The following is a 26396-nucleotide window of genomic DNA, read 5'->3' as shown; positions in this document are numbered from 1 at the left end:
TGGACGTTATTTTAATGTTTCCGGCAGACCTCCTGAGACGAAAATTATTTTCAAGAAATTCTTTTACTCATTTCTCAAAAACTACACCACTTCAGCATCTTATTTTAAGGTTGTCTTTCAACTAACATTATCTTCAAGTGTAAGTTTAATGTAAATTTGTTGACATTTGTAATTTGTTTCGTACATAAAGTACCCAAACTTAAGCCAATGATAAAGGCAGTAGTGTGAATTTAAGTGTTTAGGTGAAACAGTACACCAAATCTGTATCGCATATAAAACTGAATATGCATCAACAAGAATATAATTGAAAAACGTCCAACCGATGCTTTCTTTAATTGATTCAGTGCAATGAAACCCATAGCATCAGAATTGCATAACTAAACCACCCCCGTGTCACTGAAGCACAAACCTCCAAGACCTATTATATTAGCGCCACAAATAATGCACATTATATAACTGACATACAGATCCTTGTCATTTGATTGGTGGAACTTACTTCACGTGACATTCACTATTACTCCCATCCGCACCGGCGATCAAAAAGACCTGTTCACCCATGGGTAATAGCATTTCCCATTCAACAGTCAGGATCATCCTTGTTCCCAATGTTTTTGAGCAGTACAGCGCCGCCGCGCCGCTGTTAAAACAAACGAGCACCTGTGCAAAAGGTTGTGATTCTGTTTGTGCATTGTTGCTGCTACGCGGCCGGCGCTGATTTTTGGTTGTCAGTAATTTGTGTGAACTTTTAATAATGTTATACTTTTAAAATACATCAAATTACAAGGATATATATATCAGTTATATAAAGCAAATATGGAGTGGCTTTAATTCGTGGAATGGAAGGAATATTATCGCTCTGTAAAATTTGGACTGTTCCATTTCACTCGGCTTCGCCTCGTGCCGCCTCGTGAAATGGAACAGTCCAAATTTTACCTTGCGATAATATTGCTCCCATTCAACTCTGAGCCACTCAATATTTCTATACTATTTTTAGTATCGAGTGTTTGACTTTGTCAATAAGAGACACAATCATTCCAAAGAGTTAATCTGCAAAGTGATGGTTTAATAAAAGCATCATTCATAGATCTTATTGCTTCTATACCTTAAACTACGCCCTTATAAGTATTTGTTTTACTTGATTCTTCACCGTTAAACACCAATCTTAATTTGAATCAACTGCTTGGAGAGTAATGTTTACTGGAAGAAATAACAATCCCGAAACAAAACAACAATAAATACAATCAAAATGGCAATTCTGTTAACAAACATCACAAGGTAAGTACGGGCTTTGATTAGGCTTTTCATCAACCAGTCTAAGTTTCATCAATGCAATAATGTGAAAGTTCCATATTGAGCACTCTCACTATGACAAGTTGACTTGTCATCATTTTCTGACATACCAATGTAATGTCTATAATCAGATACTAAACGTATGCGGAAAGCATTAGTTTCTATACATGTTGATAGAAAAAGCGAACTTTCCATTGCTTTTATTCAATTATAATTGTTTCAAGAATTTGTTTCAAAATCAATTTCTTTCATTTTACTAAAACACATTATTAGGCTAAATTACATTATAATCTTCATATATATTTTTTTAAAACTATACATTTAGTTTAACAAGCAAAAGTGTACACCTAACCAAGTATTATTTGTAGATAACTATAAAGTAACGAAACATTCATCAAGCAAGTCAAAATGGCAAATAAGGTAAATATAAATCCAGGTCACTCATCGTTTCTTATCGATCGTCAATACCTTCCTGAGTTATCTTGTTGTCATGATAATAACCCCCCCCCCCCCCCCGTCGGCAATTCCATGGTTTGTCTAGCGAGCAAAACACAAGTTGAGGTTAATTCCGATAGTTGCGTTACTACATTGATTTTAAACACCTTTCCCAACGATATACTTTTGCAAGAATATCTGCGATTGTAATTGTCCGTCGTTCACCTTAACCCTCTGACAGGCACGTTACGTAACTTTAAATTAATTTACGTATGGGAAAGTGCGAACTAAAGTAGGTTTTGGGAATTATCAGGTTCATTTTTAACAATTTTAAATTTGTCACTTTTTGGGGGTTTATATACAACAACTCTTGAAGCTTTTAAGCAGAAATTACTGCTTGACAATCTTCTTTCCGTAGCAAAAAATGAGTGGGGCGCCAGTCACATAAGTGTAATCCTAATATAATTTTGGCTGGTAACCTGTTTCTGTTGAGCAACACTTTTCTGTGCTAAGCAAGTTTTCGTGCTGACAGGTTTTATGAAATTGGGCCATAGGCTAAACATGGCATGACGATTGAGGGTTGAATACGTTGCTACACACAAAAACCAAAGCTGAGCCGTGTACGAGTACCCATCAGGTACCAAACAAGACACCAAGAGTATGTCCATCTTTTGAATTATGTCTCAGGATAAGAAACCTTATGAGCGTGTTCTAAAACATCTCATACAAATTCAATAACGTTTTTATGTAAAACATACAGATTGATCCACGTAACTGAGTTATATTGACCGTTAAGCAATGTGAACAAGACAACCGTTTCTGTTTTATTACAACTTTTTAATTAAACCCAATGCTCTTAAAACTGCAAATTTTATTCTCCCTTATTGTATACTGTAGTCTAATGTTAAAAGAACTAATAATATGTATATATTGTAATTATTACTTTAAAACAATTTCACCGTAGCCAATATTATTTTACCCAATCGTGTATTCTTAATTAAAATATTAAAAGAAAACAAAACCGTCACCAAGAAGTATGTCCCTTAAGCGATCTTTCGTTGTTTCTCCAAAATCGTCAACTCCTGAAATTCTAAACATGACATGAAAACAAATTTGTTTTTAAAGATAATTTATGAAGTGTGACAGAACATGCAAACATGCAAACAACAACGAGCACCCCAATACATTATGGTCAGCGTTTCGGTGCTATTTTATTGGTTTTCTCCATGTCTAGCGGGCTAAAAGCACCAAACCCAAGGAGGCTGAAGGAAGTGACAACTTCCAAAATGATTGTGACAAATATTATGAACATACCGGTACTGAAGACTCCAGAAGTCGTCTCTAAACCATTCGTTTTAAAGGTATCTTCTGTATGCTACAGGTGATAAAGAATTGTTTAAAAATAAAGAGCATTTACAACAACAAAATAAAGAATGAAAACAGTTCAGTATTGAAGTGAAAAGCATATTGATGGTTCAGTGCATGCAGTGTTTTAAATAGGATTTGAAAAGTAAAAATGCCAAGTGAAGCATGGACTCCAACCTTTATCCAACCGAAAGCGGAGTTCGCAAAATTGCGTATTGAACAATCGGCACGGACTACCGTTTGCTCTGAAATGGCAGTACTTTAACTAACAACCACTTAATAGTTACCTGTTTAGAGAAAACTAATAATAACACTTAAAATTGAACAAACAGTTATTGTATAACACTCATGAAGAATCAACGAAGCACAGTGTTATGCATTTTGGTTACAACGTTACAAAAATGATCCCTAGAAAGTTCGAAAAAGTCCGCCAATTATTAGTAGCAGTGAAACAGTGCTCAACATTAGTTTTTGTCGGGATCCCGACAATATATCACGTGACCAATTCTTATGTGTTTTATAAGCAACGTTTTAAATTTTTGTCGTGGTTCCTGACCATTAAAGGTAAAAGTTAAAATTTTTTTCGTTAGAGCGGTTGATACTCTTTGAAATACCATTCACTCAAAAAAATATATTTTTTAATGTTTGGGGCAAAAAATCTGACATAGCATCTTCAATATGGAAGGATGGAAATCTTACATGATTTGTACGACTCTCTCACTCTTGTGCACTTGGACGTTCTTCCCGCCTTAACATACTCCAGGAAAACTCGTTGTTCACCTTCCAGTTTGATTTCTACACCTCCAGTTATCAAGTAGATTGTGAATACCAAACGGTTGTCCCGGACTTTTCCTTGTAGCGATTCCGATTTCAGTTCTTTACCACTCTGATCTTTGATGGTCATTCTTGTTCTGGTGACATCTACGAGAAAATTAAACATAGAACAGATTGACTTAAAAAAAAAAAAAAAAAAAGGATTGGTTATATAATGTGAAGGAAGCGTTCACATACAAATAAAGCAAATCAAATAATTTTCGGCTAAATAAAAAAAACTTACCAATTGTCAAAACGCTACCATCTTGAAACGTCAAGTCAAGGATGTCCTCGATTTTATCAGCAAAGTTGACTTCATACTTTTTCTGAGTCCAATCCACTTGTTGCATTTCTAATGATGAGAGAAAACAAACCAAAAGCATACCTCAGAACACTGTATTTATGTCTATACAAAAGACAGTCAACTACACAGATTCAACAAATACAAATAATCCCACGATGTTGGCACATTCTCCGACTTTAACTGAACGGTGTGTGATTCTCCGTTTGAGAAAAAAAGTTAAGGTTCACAAATGGCAACAAGTTATGTCATCGACAGCAACGTATTTGGGCTTTCTAAAGGACACGAAAACATACCTCCAGGGACCAATGTAGCTGATGAACTTTGAACCGTTGCAGCTGTAACACATTTGATAAAAATACCGTTAGTTGAAGTAATATAAACCAAGGTTTCAAATACATTCAATATGAACATCTCGATGAAGGATACATTTTGTTGAACGTAAACTGTTAAAGTTAAGGAAGAAAATTAGTTTTGTTTAGGTCAGTTACAAACGAGCACCAATCGGATCTATGGAGCAAATTCAACTCGACGACCTGTTTTTTGGAAAGGAATTTGTTTTTCCAAAGTACAAAAAAATGACATCTGTTTGATGACATATTTAGATTTTTCAAAAACTTCTCAGCAATTACAGGCAAAAAGGATTGACCAAAAAAATAAAAAAAAGCTTCTTGCTTGCTTACAAAGTAGAAAGTTGCACAACGTGTATTTTTACCCGGAAAATAGTAACGTTGTATTTACCGGGTAATTTAAACATAAATTATCAGATTATTAAACAAGTATTGACGAAGTTAAACTGTGTCATAAAGATTATGCTCAATCAAGAAACATTAATCGACAATAAGTGGTTAATAAGGTTTTCATGTAAAAAAAAAATAATTAAATGCAAATTTGAGTCTTAAAAAGCAACATGAATTTCGCTAAATCTAGTTGATTTTGCATAGTTTAAAAACTTGTTTGCAAGACATATAGTACAATTTAATGAATCAATGATTTTACCTGCTGTTCGTCTTCGAGTAGATACATCTGTGTTCTTGTTTACCGTTGCTATTCAAGAAAAATAATTCATTTATGACAGTCAAATTAGAAGGGAAAGGTTATAAACGGCCATCGTGACTACACTTAACTTCTCGCATCCATAAACATAAACCGTTTTTTTTTTTTTTGTTTTTTTTTTACAATACAAATAAATGACTTACCTCCAACAGATATGGCTCTATTCTCTTCAGAACTTGACCCTGCCACATAAGAAAAGATGATTCAGTGATTTAACACGTTAATTTAACAACTGTTGTTAATGGTTTCATCCTGGTGTAAACCACACCTAGAAATACTGAATAAAACACACTCACTAAAATCCATCCCAGGATTAGTTGATATTTTATTAACAGGTCTAGATTAGAACCTTTCAGGTATGAGCCCATTATTGAAGTTTTATTAAAATCATTGGAAACACTACACTCTTTGTCACACGGAACCCCAATCGGTAGGAACCTACCTGAATTTGATCCACCCCTACTTCCACTGCCACCTTCACCGCCTGCAAATAAATGTTTATCGTTATTAAAGGATACTATTATTTCTCTTCATTTGCACTTTTTTTTCTAGCCAAGCTTTCCTCATGAATCTGGATATATAATCCAAACAGCCAATCACACCGTGCTGATTGATGGACCCTACAGATTCCCTGCATGAACTCGTAGTTTTCTAGTTGGTTAAGCATCTTCTCTAGAATTGCAAAGGTCGTGGGTTCGCATCCCATCCGAATAATATGCCCGTTATTGTTTCCACAGAACTTGGGATTATTACACTGCGAACAGCACACACCGATGTTGCTGACCCACTGACCCCGTCGCCTCTGATTGGTTTGGCTTGTTGCTACAAATTTGCTAGCATTAGTCGATTGTGCAGCACAAGTGTAGCCCGAGCCCTAAATGTAGCCTGACCGAAATGTAGCCCCAAACATTATCCTAAATATAAAATTACACTCTCACTTAAGGTACAACTTTGCGTCTGTATATTCCGGGCGACGCTTAGGTACAATTTTCGGGCGATATTTAGGTACATGTTTGGGGCTACATTTAGGTCCGGGCTACATTTAGGTACATGTTTGGGGCTACATTTAGGTTCGGGCTACATCTAGGTACATGTTTGGGGCTACATTTAGGTCAGGCTACATTAAGGTACATGTTTGGTGCTACATTTAGGTCCGGGCTACATTTAGGTACATGTTTGGGGCTACATTTAGGTTCGGGCTACATCTAGGTACATGTTTGGGGCTACATTTAGGTTCGGGCTACATCTAGGTACATGTTTGGGGCTACATTTAGGGCTCGGGCTACATTTAGGTGCCGCACAGTTAGGTGCCGCACAGTTGTGCCAGTCGATACATATTAATCAACAAGGCTTAAATAAAAGAAACCGCAGTCAAAGTTGTTAAAGGTAGGCCCTCACGGCTCCACCACTCCGCGCGTTTCCGGTTTATGAAGCAGGCCTTGACTACAGGCAAGTATAAAGATGCATAGAAGAAAGTGGTGGATGCTTTACAATCGGTTTTAAGTTAAAAACTTTCATTGTATGATTTCATTATTGGAATTTCATTGCGACCCGTGTTGAAACACTACCACCATTGTGACACTTTCACTACACTACTGCTACCTCCACTTGCTGCAAAGACATTGTTATATTCAGTCTAATTAATCAGAAATTGTATTACTTTTACCATTTACCATCACATAATTATTAGGTTGGAAACGATCCGAAACTGTACTAATCTACTAAGTGCGACAGACTGGAAACCTTGCAATCATTTTGACCTAGAACTATACTTCTAGTTATTATAAAATTTGCTTTGTTCGTTTTCAATGTAAACTTTTACTCGCTGCAAGTAAACAGTTGAAGTTGTTTAACCTCCCATGAATAGCAGAATACTATGATTCGTTCAGACATTGTAATGATAGTTAATCTTTTGTGTTCGAAAACAACATAAATGACATATAATACTTCCAAATACTTAATTACAAGACGTACATTAAAACGCGTTTGGTGATTACAACGATCTTACCTCTTTGTCGACTGTAAACACGGCGCCTTGATCCCTGTTGTACCGTTGCTGTTAAAGGAAATAATTAATTCAGTAACCAGAGGTTATCGTGATCACACTTGGCTTATTGGAACACAAAAATATACCTGTTATTTGTATAAATAAATATAATACTTGTATTTCCGATTCTGTTAGATTCGATGTTCTGTTGTTCTCTATGGATTTGAAAAACGACAATAACATATTATCCTACATTTTTATTTTATTTTGTATTTAGGTTATATTATATTAGCAATTGGACACTTTCGACGAAGAGTATTTTCCAAAGGCCCACGTGACACTTCGTGTATCACAACTTATACATAAAGTAACAAACCTGTGAAAATTAAGGCTCAACCGGTCATCGAAGTCGGGAGAAAATAACGGGAAAACCCATCCTTGTTTACGCACGTTTCGCCGTGTCATGACGTGTGTTTAAAATAAATCCGTAATTCTCTATATCGAGAATTGATAATTGTTTTAATGTTTTCTCAAAAAGTAAAGCATTTCATGGAATAATATTTCAAGAGAAGTCTTTTACCATTACCTTCTGTAAACCCTGTAGGTAATTTGTAAATCTGTGATTTTTTTTCCTGTTCCGGAAGTGTCCAATGGCTTTAAAACCCTCATATTTATGTTAACATGGAAGGATGGAAATCTTACATTTGGTTCTTGTATATGTCTCTCTCACTCTTGTGCACTTGGACTTCCTGCCCTCGGTAACATACTCCAGGAAAACTCGTTGTTCACCTTCCAGTTTGATTTCTACACCTCCAGTTATCAAGTAGATTGTGAATACCAAACGGTTCTCTTTGACTTTTCCTTGCAGCGATTCCGATTTCAGTTCTTTACCACTCTCATCTTTGATGCTCATTTTTGTTCTGGTAACATCTACAAGAAAAATGAAAATAAAATGGAAAGATGTATCGGTTAACTACTGCGAAGTAAGCGTTATCGTGCAAATGAAGCAAATGAAATAACCAGACGCCGATTTTCGGCTAAATAAAAAATACTTACCGATTCTCAATACTTTGCCATCTTGAAACGTCAAGTCGAGGATATCCTCGACTCTATCCTCAAAGTTGACTTCAAACTTTTTCTGAGTCCAATCTACCTGTTCTGTATCTAAAATATGACGGAGAAACAAATCAAAAGAAATATACATCAGAACACTGTGTTTATAAATTCCTCAGACAGTTTCTTAATTCCTATTGGTGGAGAGCGCGTCACGTGGGGTGTATAAACCTTTGATAATGACCAGTTTTATAACAAGCTGGCTTCCGCTTGTCGGGCGCGCAAGATTATCACGCGGAACGCAATTCATAGCTATAGTAACATCGCGTTATCTAAGCGCGCGCGTAATCTAAGTGCGCGCGCGTACACACAACCCACGCGCATCGAACAGATTATTCAAAAAGTTTTTGAAAAAAATATTTCAAACCTCGAATTTTCAATTGTTTAAGTGTCTATAATTGTATTTTTAAACGCCTTTTAACCAAAAAATTATGAATGGGAATGCAATTTTTTTTTATGTACACCGAAATTGCCACAAACGCACACAATTTTGTAGGCTGACGTCGACTACGTAGATTATTATCCCAACTGGGAACCTGCGTTTACCGCCCGAGTACGATTACGGCCAACTCATTACGTGATGATCAGGCAGAGCCGTTTCCGGCCGATCGCTCCCGTCCCGTGTACTATTCCTCCATGGTACTACTAGTTGCTCTAATCGGAGCTCAAGGTTGTAGACCCGACCGACCAAATGGCCCACACGTGTTTTGGGGTCTCCAATCGGTGTGCGTGCGGAAGCGGAGAGTAAATACTCGCAATTCTGTGTGGCAGATAAATATAGCCGCAGTCTCAGACTTGAAATCACATCTAGTCGATCGTGGAAGAAAGTTGCGTTGCGGACCACACACTGTGAATTCTAAATCGGGGACTTAATTCTTACTCGGCCGTAAAGCGACATTTTATGAATTCGGAATTGGGAAATTCTTCGATTATGGGGCGGACGTCGAAGGATCGTGCGGGTCGAGGGGTTTTTATAACAACCCGTTTGGAGCTGCCGTTTGAAGATTGAGGTATTTCGTATTCGGAGGATTGAAGACAGTCAACTCCACAGATTCACCAAACACAAATAATCTCACGATGCTGACACATTCTTCGACTTAAACTAAACATGATTCTCCGTCTGACATTGTTCTTGGTACCGTAAATCAATATAGGGTTGAGTGTAATAAGTTTTTTTTTTTTGGGGGGGGGTGGGGATTTTCTAAAGGAAACGAAAACATACCTCCTGAGACCAATGTAGCCGATGAACTTGCAGCTGTAAAATATTGATAAGAAGAGTTACACAATTTTTACCATCACGTATATTGCATTCATTTTGACATACAACTATAATCGGTCACTTTGTAACTTGCTTTGTTCACTTCCACGTTTTATCTCTTTACCTTTAAACTTCTATTCGCTGCAAATAAAATGTTGACGTTTTCAACTTTCAAGTAACAAGCAGAAAACTATTACTTCGTTTTCGTTCAGCTTCTGTAACGTATTTATTTTTTTGTCTTAGAAAAACAACATGGTGACATATGATATTATATCAGATTTACACCAAAATAACATTTGATAATATCTATTTGATCTCGCATTGTTTAAAAACTCGAACAGCACTTTAATTGCATAGATATGCGTTAAACGACTTAATAATGATATTACCTGGTCTTCGTCTTCTAGTTACATCTGTGTTCTTGTTTACCGTTGCTGTTAAAGAAAATGATTAATTCAGTCAAATTAGAAAGGGAGAATGTAACACAAGGCTATTGTGACTACACTTGACTTATCCCAACCACAAACATATAACTCTTTATTTTATTTTAAATACAAACAAATTACTAACCTCCAACAGAAATGGCTTTTTTCTCTTCAGAACTTGACCCTGTCACAAGAAAAGAGGAATCGGTGATTTAACACGTTAATTTAACAACTGTTGTTAAAGGCAGTGGACACTATTATAGGTTTTCTCGGTCAAATTCGGCAAATGAGCAGCCAATTTCATTTTCAGGCGCTCGAATTAAAGCTATTTTGCCTCACCGGTTTTTACTGCGCTTCAAATTCAGAATTCGGTCATTCAATTTCGTTTTGAGGCATTCAAGTTCCTAGCACACTCATTCTTTTTCATGACACACAATCACATTCAAATTAGCAAAGCTGGTTCGACTAGAGATTTTGCTGATTTAATCATTTTCAATTTCGTAAAGAGGCAATCAATTTCGCCCACCGAGAATTCAAATAAGTACGACTAAAGATATTTATTAGCATAAAACCTTATTTAGGATTCTAGACCCCCTTCCCCTACATTTAATCACAGGCGGCGATATACGCGCGGTCTCCATAGACCTCACCCCGAGTACCAGCAGGACTGCCGCTCGTCCTGTGCTGGTGCCGACCGGACGGGTTTCGCCACAATACACATAGAAATACTGAATAAAACACACACACACACACGCACACACTTTAATGCATTCTAGAATTAGATGATATTTTAGGTTAGAACCTTTCAGGTATGAGCCCCATCATTGAATTTTTATCTAGATCATTTGGAGACACTACACTCTTTGTCACACGGAACTCAAATCGGTATGGAACCTACCTGAAGTTGATCCACTGCTTCTTCCACTGCTACCTTCACCCCCTGCAAATACATATTTATCGTTGTTAAAGGTTACCTTTATTTCTGATTCGTTCAGATGTATTTTTTTGTTTATCTTGTGGCTTTGGAAAACAACACAATGAAATATAATATTTCCGAAGTACACAGCAATAACATTTTGCCTACATTTAATTAAATTTAATTTAGAAACGATCCAAAACCGGACTAGCTTATTATTCAATCCAAGTAAAAAAAACAATACTTCGGAAAATGTTAATTTTGGTACAAATGCTTACTTCGTCTCTGCCTGAGCCTTTGACTGCTGGTCTTAACAACATCTGTATCTGAAAAGTAAAAATAAAAAAAATTATAAACGAATTACAAACACGCCTGTACTCAAAAATTTAAACTTTCAGTAGCACCAGCTTCTTAAAGACATTGACCAGAAACAGAAACCACACCAACACAACATTAGCAGCAGCAACGTCAGCAGCAGCAGCAGCAATATCATCAGCGATAAAGCAGCAGCAGTATTAGCAATTGCAATTGCTGCAGAGCAGCAGCAGCAGCAACAACACCAGCAGCAGCGCAGCAACAGCAGCAACGTCAGCAGCAGCAGAGCAGCAGCATTGCTATTATTATTATTGGTTTATTAAAAATTCTAACATCTTAGCCCGAGGGCTGAATTGAGTTTAAAAGATACACAACAAGAACAAACATTATAAAAACATTAAAAATGTAAGTGTTTACAGCAGCAGCAGCAACGTCGGCAGAGCAGCAGCATCAGCATCAGCAGCGGCAGAGCAGCAACACCAGCAGTAGCGCAGCAGCAGCAGCAACGTCAGCAGCGGCAGAGCAGCAGCATCAGCACCAGCAGCGGCAGAGCAGCAACACCAGCAGCAGCGCAGCAGCAGCAGGAACGTCAGCAGCGGCAGAGCAGCAGCATCAGCATCAGCACCAGCAGCGGCAGGGCAGCAACACCAGCAGCAGCGCAGCAGCAGCAGCAACGTCAGCAGTAGCAGAGCAGCAGCATCAGCATCAGCAGCGGCAGAGCAGCAACACCAGCAGCAGCGCAGCAGCAGCAGCAACGTCAGCAGCGGCAGAGCAGCAGCATCAGCATCAGCAAAAGCAGCGGCAAAAGCAGCAGCACCAGCAATGACAAACAACAGCATCAGCAGCAGCAGCAGTAGCAACAGCAGCAGTAGCAGAGCACCAACACTATCAGCAGCGCAGCAGCAGCAGCAGCAGCAATGTCAGCAGCGGCAGAGCAGCAGCATCAGCAAAAGCAGCAGCAGCAAAAGCAGCAGCAGCAACTAATAAAGCAGCAAGAACAACCTCATAATCAACAATAATAAATTACATCCTAAAGTAAACTTTTGTTTGGGATAATGCGAAAGTTTGCAAACTCATTGGATATATTTGTGTGTGCACCCCGTTGTTCATAACATTATTCCGTTTGAATAATCTTGTTAATTGTACAAGTGAGTCGTAGCATCTGCAGGTACTTCTATGCTTCTATTAACATCAGATCCCATGTAAAAATGTTACATAATATTGATTTTCATTTGTTCACAATTAACATATATGCTGAATTCAGTAGCTGGGTACACAAGTGTGCTAAGTGCCTTTCTGTATCATTAAGTCTAACTTAAGTCTAACTAACGTCATTTCTTGGAATTGTTTCAATAATATTTGAGTTTCATTACACTACAATTTTTGTGACCCGGAACCAAAGTCGGTTAGGAACATACCTGACCTCGTTCGCCTGTCAATGCTTCGTCCAGTCGCTGCATAGGAATTTTAATCGTCATTAGAAGGATGTTATTGGTATTCGTTCAAAATTGTAATGATGTTTTAATCTCATGGCTTTGAAAATTACACTATGACATAAACTGTCCAAAGTACACACAATCAAAAATTGTCTTACATGTAATTGTCTCTTGTTGTAATAAAGTACATGTAATATAATCATATAAAACATTCTTACGACTGATTTGAAATGTTACAATTATTAATTGATATAGAACTACAACTAGTCTATGTGTAACTTGCTTTTTTCTTTTTCACTGTTTTTCTTTACCTTTAACCTTCCGCTCGCAGGAAACAAATTGTTGACATTTTTAAATGCACTGACACTTTAATAATAATTGTCGAAAGGGCAGTATTCTCAACTGGTGTATCACAACATATGCATACAAAACAAATCTGTGAAAGTTTCGACTTAATTGGTTATCGCAGTTGCAAAAGAATAACGAACGAATACACACCCTTGTTGTGTTACTTTGTGCGCTTTCAGATGCATAGAAAGGCTCCAGCTGAATACTTTTATTATTTGAGTGAGAAATAACCTCTTTCTCTTACCTCAAAGTGAGCAATTTCTCACAATGTTTTGTTTACTATCAAGAGCTCTCCATTGCTCGGTACCAAGGAAGTTGTTATGCTAACATTTGTTACCGATAGTGCCCAGTGCCTTTAATCTTCAAATTAAGCTTTCTGATTTGGTTGGGTATACTATGTTCTGTTCTTGAGTTCTAAAAAACACTATTATATATAGTTTTACTATTGTTTAAAACAAGGTTCGTTTAAACCCTCGTTTTTAGGTTAACATGGAAGGATGAAAGTCTTACATTTGGTTCTTGTATATGTCTCTCTAACTCTTGTGCACTTAGACTTCCTGCCCTGGGTAACATACTCCAGGAAAACTCGTTGTTCACCTTCCAGTTTGATTTCTACACCTCCAGTTATCAAGAAGATTGTGAATACCAAACGGTTCTCTTTGACTTTTCCTTGCAGCGATTCCGATTTCAGTTCTTTACCACTCTCATCTTTGATGCTCATTTTTGTTCTGGTAACATCTACAAGAAAAATGAAAATAAAATGGAAAGATGTATTAGTTAACTACTGCGAAGTAAGCGTTCTCGTGCAAATGAAGCAAATTTGGTTAAATAGGCCTAAAAACACTTACCGATTCTCAATACTTTGTCATCTTGAAACGTCAAGTCGAGGATATCCTCGACTCTATCCTCAAAGTTGACTTCAAACTTTTTCTGAGTCCAATCTACCTGTTCTGTATCTAATATGACAGAGAAGCAAATCAAAAGAAACATACATCATAACACTGTATTTATAAATTCCTCAGACAGTTTCTGTATTCCTATTGGTGGAGAGCGCGTCACGTGGGGTGTATAAACCTTTGATAATGACCAGTTTTATAACAAGCTGGCTTCCGCGTGTCGGGCGCGCAAGATTATCACGCGGAACGCAATTCATAGCTATAGTAACAGCGCGTTATCTAAGCGCGCGCGTTATCTAAGCGCGCGCGCGTACACACAACCCACGCGCTGTTCAAACCTCGAATTTTCAATTGTTAAAGTGTCTATAATTGTATTTTTTAACGCCTTTTAACCAAAAAGGCATTATGAATGGGAATGCAATTTTTTTTCTGTACACCGAAATTGCCACAGTTCACAACCTCAGCCATAATCACGCACACAATTTTGTAGGCTGACGTCGACTACCATGCCTCGCACATCACACCACAGCGTAGATTATTATCCCAACTGGGAACCTGCGTTTACCGCCCGAGTACGATTACGGCCAACTCATTACGTGATGATCAGGCAGAGCAGTTTCCGGCCGATCGCTCCCGTCCCGTGTACTATTCCTCCTTGGTACTACTAGTTGCTCTAAGCGGAGCTCAAGGTTGTAGACCCGACCGACCAAATGGCCCACACGTGTTTTGGGGTCTCCAATCGGTGTGCGTGCGGAAGCGGATAGTAAATACTCGCAATTCTGTGTGGCAGATAAATATAGCCGCAGTCTCAGACTTGAAATCACATCTAGTCGATCGTGGAAGAAAGTTGCGTTGCGGATCACACACTGTAAATTCTAAATCGGGGACTTAATTCTTACTCGGCCGTAAAGCGACATTTTATGAATTCGGAATTGGGAGATTCTTCGATTATGGGGCGGACGTCGAAGGGTCGTGCGGGTCGAGGTTTTTTTATAACAACCCGTTTGGAGCTGCCGTTTGAAGATTGAGGTATTTCGTATTCGGAGGATTGAACACAGTCATCCACAGATTCACCAAACACAAATAATCTCACGATGCTGACACATTCTTCGACTTAAACTAAACATTAATGATTCTCCGTCTGACATTGTTCTTGGTACCGTAAATCAATATGGGGTTGAGTGTATTAATTTTTTTTCTAAAGGAAACGAAAACATACCTCCTGAGACCAATGTAGCCGATGAACTTGCAGCTGTAAAATATTGATAAGTAGAGTTACACAATTTTTACAATCACGTATATTGCATTCATTTTGACATACAACTATAATCAGTCACTTTGTAACTTGCTTTGTTCACTTCCACGTTTTATTTCTTTACCTTTAAACTTCTACTCGCTGGAAATAAAATGTTGACGTTTTCAACTTTCAAGTAACACGCAGAAAACTATTATTTCGTATTCGTTCAGCTTCTGTAACGTATTTATTTTTTTTTGTCTTAGACAAACAACATGGTGACATATGATATTATTTTAGATTTACACCAAAATAACATTTGATAATATCTATTTGATCTCGCATTGTTTAAAAACTCGAACAGCACTTTAACTGCATAGATATGCGTTAAACGACTTAATAATGATATTACCTGGTCTTCGTCTTCTAGTAGTTACATCTGTGTTCTTGTTTACCGTTGCTATTAAAGAAAATGATTAATTCAGTCAAATTAGAAAGGGAGAATGTAACACAAGGCTATCGTGACTACACTTGACTTATCGCAACCCCAAACATATAACTGGTTTTGTTTTTGTACAATACAATTTAACGACTTACCTCCAACAGATATGGAATTTTTTTCTTCAGAACTTGACCCTGTCACAAGAAAACGAGGATTCGGTGATCTAATACGTTAATTAAACAGCTGTTCTTAAATGGTTTCATCCTGATGTAAAATACAACTCTAAATACTGAACAAAACACACACAGGTAAAAAGAAATTATACTTTTTGTAATACAAAATAGAGTGTCCACATAGTTTTCGTCTCCTGAGACGAAAATTTTGTTCGTTACTTGTTTTACTCATTTCTCAAAAAAAAAAATACAGCACCTCAGTAATAATTTTTTTAAGGAAAGCTTTCTTATATCATTATCTTCAAACTTTGCGAGTTTCATGTAAATCTGTGAACAATCTGTTTTTGTTTGTCCTACACAAAACATATATACTTTTTAAATGCATTCCAGAATTAGATGATACTTTATTTAAGGAGTCTATGTTAGCACCATTCAGGTAGGACCTTTATCATTGGAATGTAGTTGTTAAAATCACACTAGTCTTTTTGACACGGCACCCAAATCGTTAGGAACCTACCTGAACTCGATCTACTGCCACTTTTCTGGCGTCCACTCACTGAAAATAAATGTTTATAACGGCTTAAAACAAGCTCTAAGTAACATTTTAAAGTAGGGATTGGTCAAAATCAAATGTATCGTTTGAACTAATAATTTACAAAATTGTAATTCAAAGGGATGTTGATTATCATTCGGCACTTGTTGGTTTCTTTTTGAAATACAATGAAACAATTATTACTCTTTCACTTCTAGCCACCTGCCACACTGCATCAATACCACTCCAGCTTTGTATTAACCATGGAGCATAATTGTTGACAAATAAAGAAAAGAACACAAACATGATGTTTACCTCCCTTCTCGATTGTCCGCGTCTTTGTTCGGTCCGTTCTCGCTAAGAGACAAGAAAAATAAGTTGAGATAATTCTTTTTCTTTAGCACAAGAAAACAATTTAATACAATGACTTTTCAAGGCATTTGTTTTTTGGCACTGGGACGTCGATTCGAACCAAGGATGCCGCTTCCCAAATAAACAAGCGTACATCAACTTACACGGCAAATAGACCAATTGGCAGTTAAGTGTACCAACATCCGACAACGAAGGAAACTCAGCCCCTGGCCCCGGGCAACTCGCCACAACCACAACTAGCCTTTCCCGAACCCACCTCACCCAACATGTTAAATACTTCTCCCATAAAAACGATAAGTTATGCAGACAAAATAAAACTAAATAAGATACAAATGCATTACGTCGTCGTCTCTGGCCGCTCGTTTGACCGTTGGTTGGAAGAACCTGTGTATCTGTAAAGTAAAAAAAATAACAGATATTACTTTAAGGGTAATTAACATTGAAACACAACCTACAGTAAGCTTTGGTACCGGCATAATGCGAAACTTTGCAAACTAATATTTGATACAACTGTAATTGTCACACTGCACCAATACGTCGGATTCCCCGAATATAAACAAGCCGTAAATCAATTGACAAGGCAGGTAGACCCAATAGGCAGTTAATTGTATATCAACATCCGACCACGAAGCAAACTCGGCTCACTGCCTCGGGCAACTCGCCACAGCCACAATATAGCCTTTATCGCCCCCTCCCCACCCTTAACATGTAAATTTTTTATCCCAATAACAAACGATAAACTATGCAGACAATATAATATCATATGGCAAGAAAAACTAACTGGCTTATTTCTGACTATAAAGGACAAAGTACATGCTCCAACTTTGTCAACGTTTCGACTTGACGTTTTAAAAAGGATTTTGAAGAAAACAATTTATACTTCTTTTCGAGAATCCAATTCAAACAACACACATTTGCTTCAAAATAATAAAACGGAAATTTTGAATGGACCAGTATTTTTGTCTTATACATGTTGACCAGAACCGTTTCTTATTTCAGTAGATGTTTTTGTTCAGAAAGCGTTTTATCGAAAGTCCATAAAAAGGGATTCAAACACGCCCTTTTCGATACAGACGCAAATTTGAAAAAGGGAAATTGAGATCGGTCTAATCAAATCATTCATGAAGTTGCAACCAGTTTTAGGTAATTTAGTTATCAAACTGCATTAATTTAATTGCAGCTTTGTATAAACCATGGAGTATAATTGTAAAAAAAAGAAAAAAAGAACACAAGCCTGAAGTTTAGCAGATGTTTTTGTCCAGGCAGCGTTTAAATAATACTAATAATAAAGATGCAGAATAAGAAAAAGGGAACAAAGGATTGTTCTACAAGTGAGTCTTAATTCAAGTTGCAAATAACAGTAGTTAATTTAGCTACTTGTCACACTGTATCAATAACAATAACTTTTTTTGTACAATACAAATAAATGACTTACCTCCAACAGATATGGCTTTATTCTCTTCAGAACTTGACCCTGTCACAAGAAAAGATGAATCAGTGATTTAAAACGTTAAATTTAACAACTGTTTTTAAATGGTCTCATTCGAATGTAAAATACAACTCGGTCGAACTACTGAATAAAGCAGACTCACTTTAAATATTATTTGGATACTTTGTGCAACACTTAAAAAAGGCCAATATCCACAGATTTACATTGAACTTACACCGTTTGAAGGTAATGATAGTATAAAGCGTACCGTAAATTATTAGTTGCTGGGGTGCTGTAGTTTTTGAGAGTTGAATAAAACAATGTTACATAAATACATTTAATATGCTAAAATAGTGTTTGTTTATTAAAACTAAAAAATAAATAATATACAGCACCTAAGTAATTAATATTTGAGGGAAAGCTTTCTATTATCGTTATCTTTTATTTTTGTAAGTTAAATGTAAATCTGTGGACATTGTGTTTTGTGTCCTAGACCCTTTAAATGCATTCCAGAATTAGGTGATATTTTACTTCACCAGTCGATATTAGAACCATTCAGGTCACGAGCCTTTATCATTGGAATGTTATTAAAATCATACTAGTCTTTTGACACGGAACCGCAATCGTTAGGAACCTACCTGAACTCGATCCACTGCTACTTTTCTTGCGTTCACTCACTGCAAATAAATGTTTATCGTATTTAAACAAACTCTTTTCACCAATTAAGTAACATTTTAAAATGTAATGTTTGAACTTATATTTGATAGTATTGTAATTCAAAGGGATGTTGATTACCATCCAATACTTATTGATAACTTTTCGAAAATCCAATGTTGCAGTTACACGTTCATTTCTAGGTACTTTCCACACTGCATCAATACCACTCCAGCTTTGTAAAAACCATGGAGTATAACTGTTGAAAGATAATTAAACGAAAAGAACACAAGCCTGAAGTTTACCTCCCTTCTCGATTGTCCGCGTCTTTGTTCGGTCCGTTCTCGCTAAAAGATAAAGATAGAGAAAACTATAGATTGGAAGAATTCGTTTTCCATCTAGTACAAGAAAACAATGACTTTTCAAGTGTTTTTTTTTGTTTGCACTGTGGACGTCCATTCGAACCAAGATGCCGCTTCCCAAATAAACAAGCGTACATCAACTTACACGGCAAATAGACCAATGGGCAGTTAAGTGTACCAACATCCGACAACGAAGGAAACTCGGCCCCTTGCCCCGGGCAACTCGCCACAACACCAACTAGCCTTTCTCGAACCCCCTCACCAAACATGTTAAATACTTCTCCCATAAAGACGATAAATTATGCAGACAAAATAACACTAAATAAGATACAAATGCATTACGTCGTCGGCTCTTGCCGCTCGTTTGACCGTTGGTTGGAAGAACCTGTGTATCTGTAAAGTAAAAATATAACAAATATTACTTTAAGGGTAATTAACATTGAAACACATCCTACAGTAAGCTTTGGTACCGGCATAATGCGAAACTTTGCAAACTAATATTTGATACAACTGTAATTGTCACACTGCATCAATACGTCGGATTCCCCGAATATAAACAAGCCGTAAATCAATTGACAAGGCAGGTAGACCCAATAGGCAGTTAATTGTATATCAACATCCGACCACGAAGCAAACTCGGCTCACTGCCTCGGGCAACTCGCCACAGCCACAACATAGCCTTTCTCGCCCCCTCCCCACCCCTAACATGTAATTTTTGTTATCCCAATAACAAACGATAAACTATGCAGACAATATAATATCATATAAGATACAAATGCATTACGTCGTCGTAAATAACATATAACAACATATAAATAACATAACATATAAAATAACATAATAATTTTACTACATGTATTAGGGAAATAGCAGCAGCAGCAGCACCAACCCCATGAACAATAGCAAAGAAATACAACCTACTTAATGCAAAATATTGCAAACAAATATTTGATATTTTTTTCATGCACCCGGTTGTTTCAACAATGTTTGGAAAATAAGTTTTAATTGTAGAAGTGATTCGTATAACCGGTTACATGTATAGTTTAGGGTTACAACGTGGTTGGCAAGATAAACTAACTGGCTTATTTCTGACTATAAAGGACAACGTACATGCTCCAATTTTTCAACGTTTCGACTTGACTTTTTAAAAGGATTTTGAAGACAACAATTTATACTTCTTTTCGAGAATCAAATTCAAACAACACACACTTGCTTCAAAATAATAAAACGGAAATTTGGAATGGACCAGTATTTTTGTATTATACATGTTGACCAGAACCGTTTCTTATTTCAGTAGATGTCTTTGTCCAGAGAGCGTTTTATCGAAAGTCCATAAAAAGGGATTCAAACACGCCCGTCTCGATACAGACGCAAATTTGGAAAGAGGGAAGTTGAGATCGGTCTAATCAATTCATTCATGAAGTTGCAAACAGTTTTAGGTAATTTAGTTATCAAACTGCATTAATTTAATTGCAGCTTTGTATAAACCATGGAGTATAATATATTGTTGAAAAAAGAAGAAAAGAACACAAGCCTGAAGTTTAGCTAATGTTTTTGTCAAGGCAGCGTTTAAATAATACTAATAATAAAGATGCTTCTAAGAAAAAAGGGAACATAGGATTGGTCTACAAGTAAGTCTTTATTCTAGTTGCAAATAACAGTAGTTAATTTAGCTACTTGTCACACTGTATCAATAACAATAACTTTTTTTGTACAATACAAATAAATGACTTACCTCCAACAGATATGGCTTTATTCTCTTCAGAACTTGACCCTGTCACAAGAAAAGATGATTCAGAGATTTAAAACGTTAAGTTAACAACTGTTTTTAAATGGTCTCTTCCGAATGTAAAATACAACTCGGTCGAACTACTGAATAAAGCAGTCTCATTTTAAATACTATATGGGTACTTTGTGCAACACTTAAAAAAGGCCAATATTTACAGATTTACACAGAACTTACACCGTTTGAAGGTAATGATAGTATAAAGCGTACCGTAATTTATTAGTTGCTGGGGTGCTGTAGTTTTTGGGAGTTGAGTAAAACAATGTTACATAATTATATTTAGAATGCTAAAATATTGTTCGTTTAAAAAAAAAAAAAAAAAAATACAGCTTCTAAGTAATTAATATTTGAGGGAAAGCTTTCTATTATCGTTATCTTTTATTTGTGTAAGTTAAATGTAAATCTGTGGACATTGTGTTTTGTGTCCTAGACCCTTTAAATGCATTCCAGAATTAGGTGATATTTTATTTCACCAGTCGATATTAGAACCATTCAGGTTACGAGCCTTTATCATTGGAGTGTTTTTAAAATCATACTAGTCTTTTGAAACGGAACCGCAATCGTTAGGAACCTACCTGAACTCGATCCACTGCTACTTTTCTTGGGTTCACTCACTGCAAATAAATGTTTATCGTATTTAAACAAACTCTTTTCACTAATTAAGTAACATTTTAAAATGTAATGTTTGAACTTATATTTGATAGTATTGTAATTCAAAGGGATGTTGATTACCATCCAATACTTATTGATAACTTTTCGAAAATCCATTGTTACAGTTACACATTCATTTCTAGCTACTTTCCACACTGCATCAATACCACTCCAGCTTTGTAAAAAACCATGCAGTATAATTGTTGAAAGATAATTAAACGAAAAGAACACAAGCCTGAAGTTTACCTCCCTTCTCGATTGTCCGCGTCTTTGTTCGGTCCGTTCTCGCTAAAAGATAAAGATAGAGAAAACTATTGGTTGGAAGAATTCGTTTTCCATCTAGTACAAGAAAACAATGACTTTTCAAGTGATTTTTTGTTTGCACTGTGGGCGTCGATTCGAACTTAGGATGCCGCTTCCCAAACAAACAAGCGTACATCAACTTACACGGCAAATATACCAATGGGCAGTTAATTGTACCAACATCCGACAACGAAGGAAACTCGGCCCCTGGCCCCGGGCAACTCGCCACAACCACAACTAGCCTTTCTCGAACCCCCTCACCCAACATGTTATATACTTCTCCCATAAAAACGATACATTATGCAGACAAAATAAAACTCAATAAGATACAAATGCATTACGTCGTCGTCTCTGGCCGCTCGTTTGACCGTTGGTTGGAAGAACCTGTGTATCTGAAAAGTAAAAAAATAACAAATATTACTTTAAGGGTAATTAACATTGAAATACAACCTTAAACTTTGGTACCGGCAGAATGCGAAACTTTGCAAACTAATATTTGATACAGCTGTAATTGTCACACTGCATCAATACGTCGGATTCCCCGAATGTAAACAAGCCGTAAATCAATTGACAAGGCAGGTAGACCCAATAGGCAGTTAACTGTATACCAACATCCGACCACGAAGCAAACTCGGCTCACTGCCTCGGGCAACTCGCCACAGCCACAACATAGCCTTTCTCGCCCCCTCCCGACCCCTAACATGTAATTTTTGTATCCCAATAACAAACGATAAACTATGCAGACAATATAATATCATATAAGACACAATTGCATTACGTCGTCGTAAATAACATATAACAACATGTAAATATCATAACATGTAAAATAACATAATAATTTTACTACATGTATTAGGGAAATAGCAGCAGCAGCACCAACCCCATGAACAATAGCAAAGAAATACAACCGACTAAATGCCAAACTTTGCAAACAAATATTTGATATTTTTTTTAAGCACCCGTTTGTTTCAATAATGTTTGGAAAATAAGTTTTAATTGTAGAAGTGATTCGTATTACCGGTTACATGTATATAGTTTAGGGTTACAACGTGGTTGGCACGATAAACTAACTGGCCTAATTCTGACTATAAAGGACAACGTACATGCTCCAATTTTGTCAACGTTTCGACTTGACTTTTTAAAAGGATTTTGAAGACAACAGTTTTTACTTCTTTTCGAGAATCCAATTCAAACAACACACATTTGCTTCAAAATAATAAAACGGAAATTTTGAATGGACCAGTATTTTTGTTTTTTATACATGTTGACCAGAACCGTTTCTTATTTCAGTAGATGTTTTTGTCCAGAGAGCGTTTATCGAAAGTCCATAAAAAGGGATTCAAACACGCCCTTTTCGATACAGACGCAAACTTGAAAAAGGGAAGTTGAGATCGGTCAAATCATTCATGAAGTTGCAAATAGTTTTAGGTAATTTAGTTATCAAACTACATTAAATTGATTGCAGCTTTGTATAAACCATGGAGTATAATTGTTGAAAAAAGAAGAAAAGAACGTAAGCCTGAAGTTTAGCAAATGTTTTTGTCAAGGCAGCGTTTAAGTAATACTAATAATAAAGATGCAAAATAAGAAAAAGTGAACATAGGTTTGGTCTACAAGTAAGTCTTTATTAAAGTTGCATATAACAGTAGTTAATTTAGCTACTTGTCACACTGTATCAATAAACTCATAACTGTTTTTTTTTGTACAATACAAATAAATGACTTACCTCCAACAGATATGGCTTTATTCTCTTCAGAACTTGACCCTGTCACAAGAAAAGATGATTCAGTGATTTAAAACGTTAAGTTAACAACTGTTTTTAAATGGTCTCATTCGAATGTAAAATACAACTCGGTCGAACTACTGAATAAAGCACACTCACTTTAAATACTATTTGGGTACTTTGTGTAACACTTACTAAAGACCAATATTTACAGATTTACACAGAACTTACACCGTTTGAAGGTAATGATAGTGTAAAGCGTACCGTAAATTATTAGTTGCTGGGCTGCTGTAGTTTTTGAGAGTTGAGTAAAACAATGTTACATAAATACATTTAGAATGCTAAAAAAGTGTTCGTTTAAAAAAAAAAAAAAAAAAAATACAGCTTCTAAGTAATTAATATTTGAGGGAAAGCTTTCTATTATCGTTATCTTTTATTTGTGTAAGTTAAATGTAAATCTGTGGACATTGTGTTTTGTGTCCTAGACCCTTTAAATGCATTCCAGAATTAGATGATATTTTACTTCACCAGTCGATATTAGAACCATTCAGGTCACGAGCCTTTATCATTGGAATGTTATTAAAATCATACAAGTCTTTTGACACGGAACCGCAATCGTTAGGAACCTACCTGAACTCGATCCACTGCTACTTTTCTTGCGTTCACTCACTGCAAATAAATGTTTATCGTATTTAAACAAACTCTTTTCACTAATTAAGTAACATTTTGAAATGTAATGTTTGAACTTATATTTGATAGTATTGTTAACCAAAGGGATGTTGATTATCATCCAATACTTATTGAAAACTTTTTGAAAATCCAATGTTGCAGTTACACATTCATTTCTAGCTACTTTCCACACTGCATCAATACCACTCCAGCTTTGTAAAAACCATGGAGTATAATTGTTGAAAGATAATTAAACGAAAAGAACACAAGCCTGAAGTTTACCTCCCTTCTCGATTGTCCGCGTCTTTGTTCGGTCCGTTCTTGCTAAAAGATAAAGATATAGAAAACGATAGGTTGGAAGATTTCGTTTTCCATCTAGTTACAAGAAAACAATGACTTTTCAAGTATTTTTTGTTTGCACTGTAGAAGTCGACTCGAATCAAGGATGCCGCTTCCCAAATAAACAAGCGTACATCAACTTACACGGCAAATAGACCAATGGGCAGTTAAGTGTACCAACATGCGACAACGAAGGAAACTCGGCCCCTGGCCCCGGGCAACTCGCCACAACCACAACTAGCCTTTCTCGAACCCCCTCACCCAACATGTTAAATACTTCTCCCATAAAAACGATAAATTATGCAGACAAAATAAAACTAAATAAGATACAAATGCATTACGTCGTCGTCTCTGGCCGCTCGTTTGACCGTTGGTTGGAAGAACCTGTGTATCTGTAAAGTAAAATAAAACAACAAATATTACTTTAAGGGAAATTAACATTGAAACACAACCTACATTAAGCTTTGGTACCGGCATAATGCGAAACTTTGCAAACTAATATTCGATACAACTGTTATTGTCACATTGCTGGATACGTCGGATTCCCCGAATATAAACAAGCCGTAAATCAATTGACAAGGCAGGTAGACCCAATAGGCAGTTAATTGTACATCAACATCCGACCACGAAGCAAACTCGGCTCACTGCCTCGGGCAACTCGCCACAACATAGCCTTTCTCGCCTCTCCCCACCCCTAACATGTAATATTTTTATCCCAATAACAAACGATAAACTATGCAGACAATATAATATCATATAAGACACAAATGCATTACGTCGTCGTAAATAACATATAACAACATATAAATAACATAACATATAAAATAACATAATAATTTTACTACATGTATTAGGGAAATAGCAGCAGCAGGAGCACCAACCTCATGAACAATAGCAAAGAAATACAACCTACTTAATGCAAAATTTTGCAAACAAATATTTGATATTTTGTTCATGCACCCGTTTGTTTCAACAATGGAAAATAAAATTTAATTGTAGAAGTGATTCGTATTACCTGTTACATGTTTATAGTTCAGGGTTATTACGTGGTTGGCAAGATAAACTAACTGGCTTATTTCTGACTATAAAGGACAAAGTACATGCTCCAACTTTGTCAACGTTTCGACTTGACTTTTTAAAAAGGATTTTGAAGACAACAACAATTTATACTTCTTTTCGAGAATCCAATTCAAACAACACACATTGGCTTCAAAATAATAAAACGGAAATTTTGAATGGACCAATATTTTTGTCTTATACATGTAGACCAGAACCATTTCTTATTTCAGTAGATGTTTTTTGTTCAGAGAGCGTTTTAATCGAAAGTCCATAAAAAGGGATTCAAAAACACGCCCTTCTCGATACAGACGCAAATTTGAAAAAGGGAAGTTGAGATCGGTCAAATCATTCATGAAGTTGCAAACAGTTTTAGGTAATTTAGTTATCAAACTGCATTAATTTAATTTCAGCTTTGTATAAACCATGGAGTATAATTGTTGAAAATGAAGAAAAGTACACAAGCTTGAAGTTTAGCAGATGTTTTGCTCAGGCAGCGTTTAAATAATACTAAAAATAAAGATGCTTCTAAGAAAAGGGGAACATAGGATTGGTCTACAAGTAAGTCTTTATTCAAGTTGCAAATAACAGTAGTTAATTTAGCTACTTGTCACATTGTATCAACAAACATATAACTTATTTTGTGTACAATACAAATAAATGACTAACCTCCAACAGATATGGCTTTATTCTCTTCAGAACTTGACCCTGGCACAA

General features: G+C 36.4%; 1 protein-coding gene across 1 annotated transcript in view; it reads right to left on the bottom strand.

Annotated features, from left to right (window-relative positions):
• Positions 1-1042: 1042 nt before the first annotated feature.
• LOC139939728 (uncharacterized) overlaps positions 1043-26396 on the bottom strand; it is an 80703-nt gene continuing 55349 nt past the window's right edge. Inside the window, 38 exon segments of the mRNA XM_071935819.1 lie at positions 1043-2815; positions 3040-3100; positions 3790-4011; positions 4148-4255; positions 4501-4542; positions 5204-5251; positions 5404-5442; positions 5703-5744; positions 7269-7316; positions 7950-8177; positions 8304-8411; positions 9583-9615; positions 10008-10052; positions 10189-10227; positions 10942-10983; positions 11238-11285; positions 12693-12728; positions 13569-13796; positions 13907-14014; positions 15174-15206; positions 15601-15648; positions 15786-15824; positions 16321-16359; positions 16651-16692; positions 17049-17099; positions 18143-18181; positions 18775-18813; positions 19096-19137; positions 19495-19545; positions 20888-20926; positions 21514-21552; positions 21836-21877; positions 22234-22284; positions 23619-23657; positions 24246-24284; positions 24567-24608; positions 24965-25015; positions 26349-26387. Of these exon segments, the coding sequence (XP_071791920.1) occupies positions 3081-3100; positions 3790-4011; positions 4148-4255; positions 4501-4542; positions 5204-5251; positions 5404-5442; positions 5703-5744; positions 7269-7316; positions 7950-8177; positions 8304-8411; positions 9583-9615; positions 10008-10052; positions 10189-10227; positions 10942-10983; positions 11238-11285; positions 12693-12728; positions 13569-13796; positions 13907-14014; positions 15174-15206; positions 15601-15648; positions 15786-15824; positions 16321-16359; positions 16651-16692; positions 17049-17099; positions 18143-18181; positions 18775-18813; positions 19096-19137; positions 19495-19545; positions 20888-20926; positions 21514-21552; positions 21836-21877; positions 22234-22284; positions 23619-23657; positions 24246-24284; positions 24567-24608; positions 24965-25015; positions 26349-26387 (2288 nt within the window). The 3' untranslated portion in view covers positions 1043-2815; positions 3040-3080.

Source organism: Asterias amurensis, chromosome 7 (genome assembly GCF_032118995.1).
Source record: "Asterias amurensis chromosome 7, ASM3211899v1".
Lineage (NCBI taxonomy): Eukaryota > Metazoa > Echinodermata > Asteroidea > Forcipulatida > Asteriidae > Asterias > Asterias amurensis.
Note: the sequence above shows the minus strand (reverse complement) of the source record. Positions and strands in the feature narration are given on the sequence as shown.